General features: G+C 37.7%; 1 protein-coding gene across 1 annotated transcript; it reads right to left on the reverse strand.

Moving 5' to 3' along the window:
* Positions 1-7,260: 7,260 nt before the first annotated feature.
* On the reverse strand, positions 7,261-9,941 carry LOC307167339 (uncharacterized protein). The gene is made up of 6 exons (XM_079886363.1): positions 9,854-9,941; positions 9,147-9,464; positions 8,697-9,050; positions 8,087-8,146; positions 7,861-7,941; positions 7,261-7,749 (listed from the first exon to the last, which is right to left on the reverse strand). Exons 1-6 carry the CDS (start codon positions 9,912-9,914, stop codon positions 7,691-7,693), a joined length of 933 nt encoding a protein of 310 aa, XP_079742489.1. The 5' UTR covers positions 9,915-9,941; the 3' UTR covers positions 7,261-7,690.
* Between the last annotated feature and the right edge of the window lie 5,397 nt (positions 9,942-15,338).

Genomic DNA, 15,338 nt, shown 5'->3' on the forward strand with positions numbered 1-15,338 from the left:
TTACAACATCAGCAATTGCTGGTATACTGGAAATCTCTGAACACATCTAGTGTGTGTAATCAGAAATGTCCTGTATATGATCATCTCTGTGCATCTCAAGTGTATGGACGTATACAGGGGTTTGACACACCTTAAGTTTCACTGAGATGTCCAATGTCCAATTAAAACCGTATTGGGGACAAATGTGCGCAAAATAATAATTATTTATTTTTAAAAAATACTTTCCGTAATCTGAACGGTACAAGACTTGGCTACTTTTCCAAAGTTTGCCACCTGAACACACACAAGAAAAATTGACTCGATTCTACAATGTTAAGTGGGTGAAAAAAAAAAAAACTCCTTAATCTTGCCTCTGTGGACAGAAATGGGCACCCATAGGAATGAATGGGAAAAACTGTAATTCAGATCATTTTTATTTTTTTGTCAAAAAAAAAAAAAAAAAAAAAAAAAATCAATAGATCCTACACAATCAATGCATATCATACATACACACAAATGAAGGGGTGATTCTGTACAACATTCTCAACACTCACACTCACACACACACACACACACACACACACACACAGACAAACTCAATTCAAACTCGTGCAGTTTTCTCAAGCCCTAACCCATCCCTGGCCCGTGGTGTTCAAGCCCTAACTCGGCCCCAGCCCGACAACGTCTGCAATTTATCAGCCCGAAACCGACCCGACCCGAGACCAACATCAATAAAAATTCTGCTTGGATGTAAATCACCTTTAGTGAAACATCTCGTGTCTTTTAGGAGACAGGCGTTTATGATTCTGAAGAATGGCGAGGATGAACTTGACCTGGTTTTTAAATTTAAAATAGAAGGCTTTGATTATGCTGTCTTCACATCATCTGATACAACGATGAAATGTTTTGGTTGTTCGAAAATCGGACATCTTAGTCGTAATTGCCTTGATAAAATGAGCACGAACACAGAGCAGATTGATGCAGGTAAAGCGGGGAGCGCTGTTGATGAATCTAGCGCGTCCGAAACTAGTGCAGCGGTGAATCCCGCGAAGACACCGATCGAGCCGCTCGAGGGAGTGAACAGCGCGGAGGCGCGGGCGTCGTGATTTTTAATGACCACAGAGAGTCAGGACCTCGGTTTAACGTCTCATCCGAAGTACGGAGTACATTATCTTCTGTGCTTGTAGAACAAGACAGAGAACTTGTAAAGGAAGATCTGAGATTGAATGACTGTGGATTGGACATGGAAGTTGAACCTTCAAAACACCAATTAAAAGAAGAAAGAGTCGAAACGATAAAGTCAGTAAACAAATCAAAATAAAAGACGCTGCTGAAGATGAAATCAGCTTCTGACGATGATGATTCTTGCGTTTCTGTGTGTTCAGAGTTTTCTGCTTGTTCTCAAAATGAAGCAGTAGGCCTAAATGTTTTGTACAAAGCTGGAGACATTAGTGTTTTTCTTCAGGAAATGAAAGGGTTAAAAGGCGTGCAAATTGAGGATTATTTTCCTAATAGTGGACAATTTGTGAAGGACACCAGATATTTGTTAAAAGAAGGGGCTTTCGCAGATCTCGAAGTGTACCGTTTATGGAAATTTGTAAACAAGTAAAAAAAACAAAATCCTAGAGATGATAAGAATGCCATGGTTTAAATCCCTAAGCTTGTTTTTTTTTTTTTTTTTTTTTTTTACCATATGCATAATCTCTGTCTTTTCCCATCTAAGTTTCTTGTTGAACCTAAATAAAACTATGAGTCAGCTAAAAATTGGAACTCTCAATTTAAGTGGAGCTAGAGATGTTCGTAAAAGGATGATGTTGTATGAATATATAAATATATAAATCAGAAGTCTGTTGATGTCATGTACTTACAAGAAACACATAGTGATCAAAGAAATGAGGTGGACTGGAAAAGAGAGTGGGAAGGTCAACTTTTTCTTAGTCACAAAATCCTCTGTAAGTGGAAGTGTTGCAATTTTATTTTCTAAAAAAATGACTCCAGTATCCTATGAATCTGTTGAAATTGAAAAAGGTCGTTTTTTAAAAGTTATTGTTAAATTTAAAAAAAAAAAAAAAAATTTTTTTTTTTTAAATATCTATGCTCCTAATAGTGGAGTGGAAAGAGTTTTGTTCTTAAATCTAGTCAACAGTACTCTGAAAAGCCTAAATACAGATGATTTCTTAGTTTTAGGGGGAGATTTTAACTGTACCGAGAATGATAAAGTAGACCGAAATCCTTTAATGTTGCATCTCAAAGAGTTATTAAGCAACTCGTTCAAACTTTTGATCTCTGTGATATATGGAGAAAAATGCATAAAAATTAAGGCAATACACATGGGTTCATTGTAAAGATAATTCATTGTCTTTGGCACGTCTTGATCGGTTTTACAGCTTTAAGCACCAGTTCAATATTTTTAAATCTTGTCAAATTAATCCTGTAGGATTTTCAGATCACAGTGCGGTTCTTTGTTCTGTATTAGTTAGTTGTGTGAAGTCAAGCAGTGCCTATTGGCATATACATCTTTGCTTGATGACAAACATTTTAAAGATTCTTTTACTTTTTTTTTCTGGGATGTTTTTACACAACAAAAGTATTTATATACAGTAGCTCTCTACAACAGTGGTGGGATTGCGGGAAAATACAAATCAAAAACTTCTGCCAGCAATACACTCTTAATGTTACAAAAGAAAAAACTCGATCATTGAATACTTTAGAGACTGAGATAGTTGATTTGTACAGTTTGTCTGCATCTACAGGCAAAAAAGAACACATTGAAGCTCTGACATCGAAGAAAACTTTATTGGCAAACCTGTTGGACATTAAGGCACAGGGAGCACTAGTTCGCTCACGTTTCCAGAATATCACACAAATGGATGCACCTTCCAAATTTTTCTTCAGTGTGGAGAAAACAAGTAATAAAAACTCAGTGAGTGTTTTAGCGCAATTTTCTCACGTCATGGGATCACAACACTAAGAGATAGTAAATCTTTTCCTGGATTTTTTTTTTGTGCGTTCCCGAGATTAGACCTTCCTTAACATAATGCCGAAAACCCGAAGTCTCTAGGTGGTCTGGTTGAGGAGTAGATAGAAGTGCAAGATTGGTGCGCACAGACAGAACAGAAATCATGAGTTAACAATCGCAATTTTGTCCGGTGGAAAATTGCGCTAAAAATAGTCAAAGCAGAATAATTCATTCCTTGGTCTCTGATACAGGACAGGAATTAACTAAATCTTCTGAGATAAGAGAAGTTTCTGTACAGTTGTATACAACATTATATACAGCTGATCTTATAAATGAAAAGATGACTATTAGTAGTTTTTTTGAAGGTCTGCCAAAACTTGATGAAGAGAGCAATGAAAGTTTGCAGAAACCTCTGACAGAACAAGAACTTTATACAGCAATGATGGGCATGGAGAATGGGAAATCTCCCGGGATTGATGGGTTACCCATTGAATTCTATAAAACTTTCTGGCCCGTTTTAAGAGAAGATATCTTAGAAGTGTTTGATGACAGCCTTATTAATGGGTTTCTTCCCCTTAGTTGCAGAAGGACAGTGTGATGGATTTTAATTAATCAACTAACATTTGTTTTTCTTGCAGGAATGACATTCATATGCTTTTAAATGTGTCTAAAGTATTTGGGGAAAACTTGTGACTTTGAGTGTGTGTGTGTGTGTGTGTGTGTGTGTGTGTGTATAAATAATAATTAGGGAAATGAAACTAAACAGATTACTAGTTCTCAAACCTTGTGATAAGTAGTCAGAGTTTGTAGTCAGTAGTCAGAGTTTGTAGTCAGTAGTCAGAGTTTGCTTGTGACAGTGACAGAGGAAAAAGGTTGGGGCTTTTGAACCAATTGAACCAATCATATTGAAGGTGACATGTTAGTAGATTCTATAAAAACTGTTGTATCCGTGTTTTCTGGTGGGATTCTCAATGGAATTTGTCTGAGATCCTCCGGCCTTTGCTTCTTGGGAGAGATTCCCTGAGAACTGCTCGGGAAGATCTCCTGGCCGTGATTAAAGCATTTAAAGGCACAATATGTAACTTTTTTGCTTAAAAAATAGCAAAAATCACTATATCTATGTTACATATTTTTTTTAGTTGTGTACTTACATTATCCCGACTGTTTCCAACAACTATCAAACCAGGAGAAATTTGTAATTTAATTCGATAACCGTCCCGTTTCTTTATTTCCGTTTTGTCGCAGTCAATGGCGTCATATCCGCGTTGTCCCTGGTTTCCACTCATACTACCATAGCAACCAGAGCTATGAACCAGAGCCCTGTGATAGTAACCAAAGCGACAGACGCAGACAACTGTGTAGTTCGCAATGTCTATCTGCACGCTGTTGTGGTTTCGTTCAAACATTATGGACCATGGCAAGCAGACTTTGGATAAAAAAGAAGAACTAAAACGAGAATCAATATCAGCACGGTGTTTTCGAGATGCCTAGAGCTCCCATAGACAGTATATAAAAGAGAGCTCCACGTCCGAGACTTCGACCGCTTCTACATGTACTTTATTAAACAGGTGAGCACATTTATATAAAACTAATCAATGTTATATAGTTCAACAATGATAAAATGTTATAATATGATCTGTATGTTATTCTAATGTTGATCTAGCTCACTGCTAGTCTCATACAGACAAACTAACACATAAATTTAAACACACTCAAATGCAGTTTAGTGTGATAGTGTAATGTTAGACCAAGTGAAACAGCGCTGCGTTACCTCACAAGTTTAATTTGTCTAATAAACTGACCTGTGAGTTGTAATTCTGCGTGTAGTTCGGTAGAATGAAATGTCCATATTCCTTTTAACTGTTATATCCGCGGGACTCGCGTCGCGTGTGGAGCTGATAGCGGTCTCTTAGCAATCCCGAACTGCTTCATATCACACTCATGATAAAAACATCGATGTATTTACTCATCCATAAACATTATTAGATCGGTTGGCTTGACGTTGACGACAAGATCCATAATTCTTAGCAAATGTTGCGTCATCAAACTACGCCTTTGTTATTGTAAGAGGTTAGCGACCCCTAGCGGCGAAAAATTCCATACTGTACGTTTAAAGGACATTTGCAGGTCTATTTGTCGATTTATTCCCGCGCAGGAAGCTAGTTTAGGAAGGAAGCTAGTTTAGGGAAGCAAGTTAGTTAGAGTAAAACTCGGCCAGTTGTCGACTGAAGACGCAAGAGCTTGAGTATAAAGGTATTGGGTGTCGATTAGTAGACGCCCCAGATAAAGGTTTTGGTGTCGATTTGGAGACGCCTCAGGTAATAAGATCAATTGGGTGTCGATTTGGAGACGCCCCAGATAGTAAGGTTTAGGGAAAAATCTACCACAGCAGTTATCACTTTATTGCCCAAAAAAGGAGATCTTCAAAACATAAAAAAACTGGAGGCCTGTTTCTCTGCTGTGCTCAGAGTGTAAAATCCTGTCTAAAACATTAGCTACAAGATTGAGTAAAATAATAGGGAAGGTGATTCACTACGATCAAACATATTGTGTACCAAATAGATCGATTTTTGATAATATAACTTTAATCAGTTTCAAAGCTGTTTGGTATAAATACTGGCCTTATTTCTCTAGACCAAGAGAAGGCATTTGATCAGGTTGAACACCTTTATTTGTGGCATACTTTACCAGCCTGAATTTAATTCACGTTTTATTGATATGATCAAAACAATGTATTATGAAATTGAGAGTGTGATTAAAATGAATGGTAGTTTGTGTGCCCCCTTTAATGTACAGAGAGGGTTTGACATACAGTATATGTGCTGGCTATAGAACCACTGTTGTCCATGTTACGAAACAAGTTAAAGGGTTTAACATTGCCACAGTGTAATAATGCTTTCCATTTATCTGCATATGCTGATGACGTTATTGTTTTTATAAATGATAGTGATGATGTTGAAACGTTACAACAAATTGTTAATGATTTTAAGGATATTTCATCAGCAATAGTAAATTGGGGAAAAAGTGATGCTTTATTGATTGGAAAATGGGAAGGAGGAAATCCCATTCTACCAGGAGGCTTATTATGGAAAAAAGATGAGTTAAAGTATCTTGGTGTTTTCTTAGGCAATGAAGCTTTCATGCAGAAGAACTGGGAAGGAATGGCAGATAAAGTAAACTAATGAGTGCATTGAATATTTTTTAAATTGAGTGGTGCTGTGATAATGTGCTGTGTTCATTACAGAAGTGTTGATGTAAGACTTTTTTATTAGATTGAAAGTATGTGATATTCATCACTCTCTTCAGCAATCTCTCCCACAAATATTAAGCTATTGTAACTGCGCTTATTTCCGTCATTGGTATAAGTGGCAGTGGGTGGAATAGACAAGAAATGTGCAGTTTTCTACCATCTTGCTGACAACGTTTCTTTAGTCATTCGGCAGTCTTGCAGACTGAACCCCTGCAGGAAATCCACCCTTACAGGCTATTCTTAGCATTACTGTTAGTTTCACTTCTTTATTTTAGCAGTTTCCAGCATGCCATTAAAATCTAGAAGTAAAATCTTGCAATTATTACTGATAAAATTGGTTTGTTACTGAAAAGGTTTCCACTATCCATGACTCCTGAATTATAAAACAGATTTTAAAAGTATTGTAAAGTAATTATTAGCATCAGCTTGGTAAAATAAACCTGTATTTGCACATGAGCGTCTGTAAAGCAGATATTAACTGTCTTCAGGGAGTTTCTACACATGGATTATAACGTTCTGCTTTACTCTCTCCAGCCTTGAGAAATATATCAGATCCAGACTCCTTTATCAACACTACAAATGCTCTGGAAGATCTGGGATGTATTTCTCAAGCACCACTGATTTAACTTCCGCCTCCCTGAACTTCTGGACCACTTTGCTAAAACACTTGAACGAGTCGTTTTCGACCAACTATCTCCATTTCTCACACAGAACATCCTCCTGGACAACAACCAGTCTGGCTTCAGAAGCGCCACTAAACTGAGACGGCCCTGCTCTCGGTTATTGAAGCTCTGAGACTGGCAAGAGGAGCCTCCGAATCCTCAGTTCTCCTCTTGCTGGATCTGTCTGCTGCTTACAGTTAACCACCAAGAAGAGCATCTCAGGAACAGTGCTTCAAGTCTGACCTCTCAGTGGGTCCTTCAGGGTGTCGTGAGGTGTTTAAGACCCAATATCTAGCTCTCGGTTATTGAAGCGGCTTCTCAACTACAACTCGCTTCAGTGGACTTACAGATACATTACCAGCTCATGAAGGGGAATTAACATATTCCTAACAAACATCTCAGGAAAGGAGACTTATTAAACACAACTGCAGAGGTTTATTAAGAAAATTATACAAATCATTCAAAATGAAAAAAGATGCTAAAAACAGGAATGAACAGACAAGATCCAAGAATCCTCAAATCAGCTCCATCACACAGAACAGAGAGAGATTATACAGTCTGAGTCTGTCCATTACTGTATTAATATTATATTTAAAGCAGTTTACATATGAAGCGCAAGAGAATGACTTTCAACACTGTAGGCAAATATATCCATAAAATCCATATAAATGAAAATAAATCTGGCTTTTTAAATTTTACATTTTAATCTAAACTTGATTATGTCACTATAAGTGCTCAGAGTTTTTTCTCTGTTTTCTGAGAAGAAGAAAATAAAACAATGAACAATCCTCTGTAAGTTTCTGCTATTGTAAATATTGCTGCAGATTGGCTCTAAACTCATCAGTATTTTATTCTAATATTGTCGGCATCTCTATTTCCTCTGGGTGCTTCGAGTCCTCCTGCAAAATAAAAGCATTGACTGACCTCTCGTATGTGTTTTTATCATGATTGCAGATTGTTCCAGATCAGATGAGTGTGAATCATCAGATTGTGTGCGGCTCAAAACTCACCAGCTCTTCTTGCACAGATGATCTGAAGAAGAATCACAGTAGGAGCAGCAAACACTGCGATCCCAACAATACTCACAATCACTGCAGGAAACATGAGAGGAAGAAGAGAAACTGTACATGACTGAAGTCAAGGGTATTCAACTATCAACAGTTATTGATGAAGCATTTACAGACTGACTGATAGTTTAATGTTATAAAGCTGTCAGTATAAATGAACGTGTCGTACCTCTGTATAATGATAGAGCATTCACACAGACTTTAGTTTCTGATGCTGGATCAGCTGGATCTGTGGATCACGTCTGTTAGTTCAGTTCAACACATAATGCCACATATACACAACATCATCATCACATAATACTGGAGCTTCACATCACAGAAATGATGAATATGTGCACGAGTCTGTCATCTATTATATTCTTACTTCACTCTCAAGCTGTCAGGAGGAGAATGGCAGTAGTTGAGAAGAGACTGTACTGTATTACTGTATAACTGTATTACTGTGATACTGTATAATTTATTCCTGGTTTATATGAGAGTGAAACACAGTTGAGCTTCTGCAAATAAACCTTCAGCTTGAATGAAGGACATAAGCCTTATAATTCCTAAAGCCGACCTCCTACATGGGTCATACTAGGCTTTAATACACTCGTCTGATTTATGCAATATATCATGTATGACCCATGTAGGAGGCCAATATTGGGAATTATAAGGATTGTTATGCAGTTTATGACTTTGACCACTAATATTTTACAACTCCAAAACGTATGAAGCCATCAGAAAGAGTAGAGCCAATCTGTGGAAGTTTTCACAAATCTGTCAGAAAAGAGTTTTCTCACCTGAATACTTGACAGTGTATCTGACTGAGGTCAAGAGTTGATTTCCCAGAGTAATCTGACATCTCCACTCTCTGTTGTCATCTTCATTCAGGAGTGTTGTAGTCAGACTGATGAAACAGGGATATTGAGCTGCTGATGATGATGATAATATCTGATATCTGGAGTCTGTCTTCAGATTAACACCAGCCTGATTCACCCACAACAGCTCAACTCCCGAAGAACTGACCAAATAATCACAGGAGAATAGAGTATACAACTGACAGGAGAGAGTCACAGAGCGGCCTGGACTGATCTCAGTCTGTGAGGATGAAGATGAAGATGAAGATGATGATGAAGATGATGGAGACACTGAAACTGAACACAAGACACAAATCACAGACTCTTCAATCATCATCTGAGTTTAAAGGGAGAATCTGCCCTTTTTAATTGACCACATAATCATAAACTTACCATGAAGAACATGCAGCAAAACATCAGCATCAGGTCCTTGTTGTCTGCCATTCACATATTGTCTGCATCTGTATAATCCAGAATCTTCTTTTTTGACGTTCTTGATGTTCAGAGAGCAGTCAGACTCCAGACTCAGTCTCTCATGTCTCTCTGTGTTTTTATTCTTTATTCCTCCAGTAATCAGTTCAACTATCCCTGATTGTCTGAATCTCTTATAGTAGATCCATGTAGTTGATTTGCAGTCAGAAAGAGTTTTATTACAGGACAGACGGACATTTTCACCAGAACTGATGTACACATCATCATCTCCACTGGTTCCTGAAACACAGTATATCTCAGTGATCATTATGATATATATTAATAAATGAAACATAAAACACACCAGCATAAAAAGCAGAAGTTTTAAATCATAGTATTTTTCCTGACTTAAAGCAAACAACACACTCTCCAGAATAAACTATTAGTCTTTATCAGAGAGCTGTTCAAATCACTGACACACTCTTAATATGAAGATAATTCTTCATCATCAGATGTTTGAGTGACACTATGTCCAGTATCAGGAATAATACAGTATGATCTGTGTGTATCAATACACAACTCTGAGATCACAACGTGAATGTGTGCAAGAATAAACTGAGCATGTTCAAATGAACTCTTTCCAGACTAATTCCACTAAATGTCTTTAGAGAAAATACAGATTTCTTTACCAGTGAGAAGTGAAGAGAGAATGATCAGTCCCAGCAGACACAGATCACACTTATCAGCCATTTTCTGTTTCTGTCAGTCCTCCTCTTCATTATATATAGTTACAGCTCCTCCTTTAAACATCATCAGCTCCTCCTGTGGTTATTAACTTCCTCTCAAAATCATGAAGCAAAGAGGACTGACACCGACAGACAAGGTTACTATTGATATGAAACACACTCTCAGCTCTCAGATTCTGTCCATTTTATCACGAAATTCAACAATAAATACGGTTTTGGCGCTTGTAAATGTGACGTGACAGATCTCTGTATCTCCTGAACCGATCATCTCTTACTCTTCACTACTAGTTAATAGCAAATAAACACGAATGAACAATAGGTGTGTTGAAAGATACAGTACAACTTACCGAAATGTATATCCCTCATACATAATATCGATCAGTCAGTGTTTTTCACCCGTGGAAGAGCTCAATAACAGCTGGAGAACACTATAACCTACACGTGACGTACATTTACCTCAGGAGCATTAATGACCATAGCACGCTAGTTGGCTAGACAAATTAGCTAGAGGAGTATTTTGCTAAGTATGAGCACTATATTACATATTTATTTGTATTATTTTTTTAACATATTTTTTACATATATCATTAAAATATTATAACATTATAATAAAAACCCTATTATATTTAATTTGAGTTGTTATTTTTAACCTTTAATAATAATAAAAGCTGACAGGGCATTATATTTACAGCATTAGGTGAGATATATTTTTTTCCTTGAGAAAAATTAACATGTATTTGTACCTAATATTTATCGAAATTAATCGATATTCAGTCAAAATCGGATTCAAATCACAAGAAATTAAAAATGTGTGCCTCCATCTAAGAGTGAATCTGGCTGTTCTGGAGACAGAGCGTTCTATGATAAGAGGCGGCTTTCACAATATGCTCAAAGGAAAGACTATCTTCTCGGTAAGTCTCCAAATCTATCAATACAGCATTGGCACCCATTAATTCAACATTGATTCACTGTGACAAATGACTTGCATGAGTAAAGTCTTGTCATTCTGTCTCTCAGGTTACTTCAGTCTGCGGAGGCCTTCAGCCGCAAAAGTGGCAAGGCTGATTGGTCAGGAGGGGTGGACGACCAATTGCCCCAAAGCAGAGGAGGTAGTCAAGATGTGGAGGCCGTCCACCAAGCAGAAGGTCGAAACCGACCCTCATGTGCAGCACTGTGTGGCTGAGCCGGCCTGGGGTGCGTTTCCCGAAAGCATCGTTGGCCAACTATGGTCGCAAGTTCATCGCAATGTCCATTGAACTCTATTGGTAACGACGGAACTTGCGACCATAGTTGGCCAACGATGCTTTCGGGAAACGCACCCCTGGACAGGTCTTGCTATTACAGATTGTGGTCCTCCCAAAGGTTTCGGTAAGAAAACCTTTCAGTTATTTTCAAGGCAAGAACATACTAAAATGTAAATTGTACCTTTTAACAGCCATTAACTGCTGCATTAAGAACTAGAATTAGATCTCGAGTGGCTGGACGAGAACGCCCCAGTCTATTTTTTTTGTTCAAAAGTTCACTTCACTCTTTTAGATGTAAAGTTAGCCCATATTTTGTAGTTTTGTATTTTTTTTAAATGTTTTAGTGGTAGTATGTGTATTCATTGATGATTTGTTTCATTTTTACAAAAATATTTATTTTTAAAGTTACATTTTTATTTATTTATATTTAATTTACTACCAAACTTTTATATAGTGATAATATGATGGGCTCGTGTTCATAAAAAATAAAATAAAATAAAAAACACTATTTTTTAACCCAGCCTCTGACATTACACAAAGCAGTGCGATGTCAGTGCCGGTCCCAAGCCCGGATAAATGGTGAGGGTTTTTACTCACTTATGGTGCACTTTGTCACGGTCACCAGCTAGTCACCACCTCCTCACTACATTTCCCATCATCCTCTCTGGCCCTCACCTGCATGCACTTACCTGACTCCTTACCTGCACGATACCTACCTGAACAACTTGTCTTCAGTCATCTGCTTCCTTCATCCGTCTACAGTCATTGCCTCGATCTCCATTTCAGAACAGACATCTATCCTGAACACTGTATTCATCAGTTACTCTCCTGCTTCCATCGCTGCGATCACATACTTCTGCAAATAAACCTGTTGATTACTTTACCTGTGTGAATCCTTTACCCGTGTGAAAAAATAAATCAGTGTTTACAACATTTATAATAAGTGCACCATATATGGTATAAATATTAGAAATATAACATATGTGTATATGTTATAACATTTAATAATCCATAAGCATTTCACAGATTCTATGTACACTAATTGTATAAAACAATTCTGTCAGTACACCATAAGTTATAAAAATGAACTAGATCAATGTGATTAATGCCATTCATAGTTTCCATCCTTATGTTGTGTCTCCCTCTAGTGGGCAAGCAACATTTATTTATTATATGTGTTTTAAACACTTATGAAAATAACATATAATTATAACATATATATAAATATAACATTCATGCATTTGTAACATTTGGAATTTTTTTAAATTTTTACTTTTATTTTATAATGTTATTTTTTTTTTTATATTCCATTGATTAATGTTACTAAATCATGATAACTAGTTTACTAGATCAATGCGATTATTTCCATTCATAGTCTCTGAACACATCTAGTGTGTGTAATCAGAAATGTCCTGTATCTGATCATCTCTGTGCATCTCAAGTGTGTGGACGTGTACGGGGTTTTCACACACCTCAAGTTTCACTGAAATGTCCAATGTCCAATTAAAACCGTATTGGGCACAAATGTGGGCAAAATAATTTGTATTTATTTAAAAAAAAAAATACTTTCCTTAATCTGAGCGGTACAAGACTTGGCTACTTTTCCTAAGTTTGCCACCTGAACACACACAAGAAAAATTGACTTGATTCTACAATGTTAAGTGGTGAAAAAAAACTCCTTAATTTTTGGACAGAAATGGGCACCCATAGGAATGAATGGGAAAACTGTAATTCAGAGCATTTTTATTTATTTATTTGTCAAAAAAATAAAAATAAAAAATCAATAGATCCAAAACAATGCATATCATACATACACACAAATGAAGGGGTGATCCTGTACAACATTCTCAATGCGGCAAACACTCACACACACACACACACACACACACACAAACTCAATCCAACTCATGCAGTTTTCTCAAGCCCTAACCCGACCCGACCCGAGACCAACATCAATATCACTGTAAGGTCTTTCTGCTACACGCACATACACACACACACACGCGCACACACGCACACACACACACGCACACACACACACGCTACTAAGAGGTAAAATGTTACTATAGGCCTCAAACATAACTACCACCACCGACAATTATGCCCACAAATATTAATACAGACTGTCCATTACAGAGAAGCATAAGCATGCAGTGGAGAATATTATACAGCCAAATGTGATCCAGCAGTAAATAAAGATTTACGGCCGACCTTTCTTTGATGTTAAGTATCTTTACTGAAGAACAACGTTTCAAAGAACTCTTCGCCAACTGGCTAACGTTAAATAATAATAAAAATATAATAAATAAAACACTCTGTTGAACTGAGTCGCTACATGTACGTTGGTCATCATTGGCTGTTTATTCGCGAGTGTTGTGAAGAAGAAGAACAGCATCCACTGTTGAAGGCGTAAGGCTCATTGTTTGTTGTGGTAATCAGATCAAAACTCTTTCAAAATGCAGCTTTTCCTGAAGCATTGGGAACTTTTAGTAACTCCCCACGCTCTAACTTCTCCCTGATGCTCTGCATGCTCAACTGTCACCTGATGCATTGCACTCGCGTAATCGCATATTGTGTTTCATATTTATAATATTATCAATATAACAATATTTCATACAGTAGCCTGCGCTCTGCACGTATATTATGAGCATGATGAAAGGAGAGAAGCTAAACGAGCCCGAGTCCGACCCGAGCCCGATCTGTAAAAATAAATAAATAATAAATGTCCCGACTGCTCCCAATAAGTGACAAAATAACGCCAACATTTTCCTATTTCCATCTTGTGATTTGTATAGTCACAGCGTGTTCAAATAACAAGGTCACATGAGACACAGCCTCTTCTAACCGTACACACACTGGGAACTATATTCTCAGAAGGCGAAGCACTGCTACTTCTGCGGAGTGAGTGAATCAGATATTCAGTGTAGGATTGAAAATAATCCAAGATATTTGAAACGAACAAAGACATTTGCTTTACTGTTTTCCACCCCTCTTTCTCCCACAAGGAGCATTTGTAGTTCCTAAAGGCACAGAGCGGCTGATAGAGATCAAGGCCTGTAGGCAGAGATGTGTGTACTTCGGGGTCGATGAACTGTCACACCTTTAGTGCGGTGGGGGAAGATGTAATTATCTGATTGGCCAGTTTGAACGTCTCTCATTTGGGTTAAAGTCACATGGTCAGGACAGGATAAAACAAGATTGCAACTGTTGCTCTGTCTCTCTTCTTCTCTGGGTCCCTTTCATGGGTCTCTCTCTCTCTCTCTCTCTGTCTGTCTCTCTCTCTCTCTCTACACACTCTCTCTCTCTTTACCTCCTCTTACTCTCTACACACACTCTGTCTATACACACACTCTCTCTCTCTCTCTCTCTACACTCTCTCTCTCTCTCTACACACACTCTCTCTCTCTTTCTTCGTCGTCGGTTAGGAACCTGGGTGTGCTCTTTGATACCAATCTTTCATTTGAAAGTCACGTGTCTAGTATCTGTAAAACCGCATTTTTCCATCTTAAAAATATATCTAAATTACGCCATATGCTCTCATTGACAAATGCGGAACAATTAGTTAATGCGTTCATGACCTCAAGGCTAGATTATTGTAATGCTCTACTGGGTGGTTGCCCTGCACGCTTAATAAACAAACTACAGCTGGTTCAAAACGCAGCAGCTTGAGTTCTTACCAGAACCAGGAAGTATGACCATATTAGCCCAGTTCTGTCAAAACTGCACTGGCTCCCTATAAAACATCGCATCAATTTTAAAATATTGCTGATCACTTACAAAGCACTAAATGGTTTAGCTCCGCAGTACTTGAGCGAGCTCTTAACACATTATATAATCCTTCACGTCTATTGCGATCTCAAAATTCCGGCCAGTTGATAATACCTAGAATATCAAAATCGACTGCTGGCGGTAGATCCACCAAAACTTTGGAACAGCCTTCCTACCATTGTCCGGGAAGCAGACACACTCTGTCAGTTCAAAGCTAGACTAAAAACACATCTCTTTGACCTAGCATTCACATAATACATTATAGACTTCTATAATTCAATGTTAGGCTGCATATAGTAGGTCAGCCGGAACCGGGAACACTTCCCAAAAATCCTGATGTACTCGTTACATCATGAGAAGAATGGCATCTACGCTAATTTTAGTGTCTGTGTTTATCCCAAGGTTTTCCTGCAGCC

This window comes from Squalius cephalus, assembly GCF_949319135.1.
Source record: "Squalius cephalus genome assembly, chromosome: 1".
Taxonomy (NCBI): Eukaryota; Metazoa; Chordata; class Actinopteri; order Cypriniformes; family Leuciscidae; genus Squalius; species Squalius cephalus.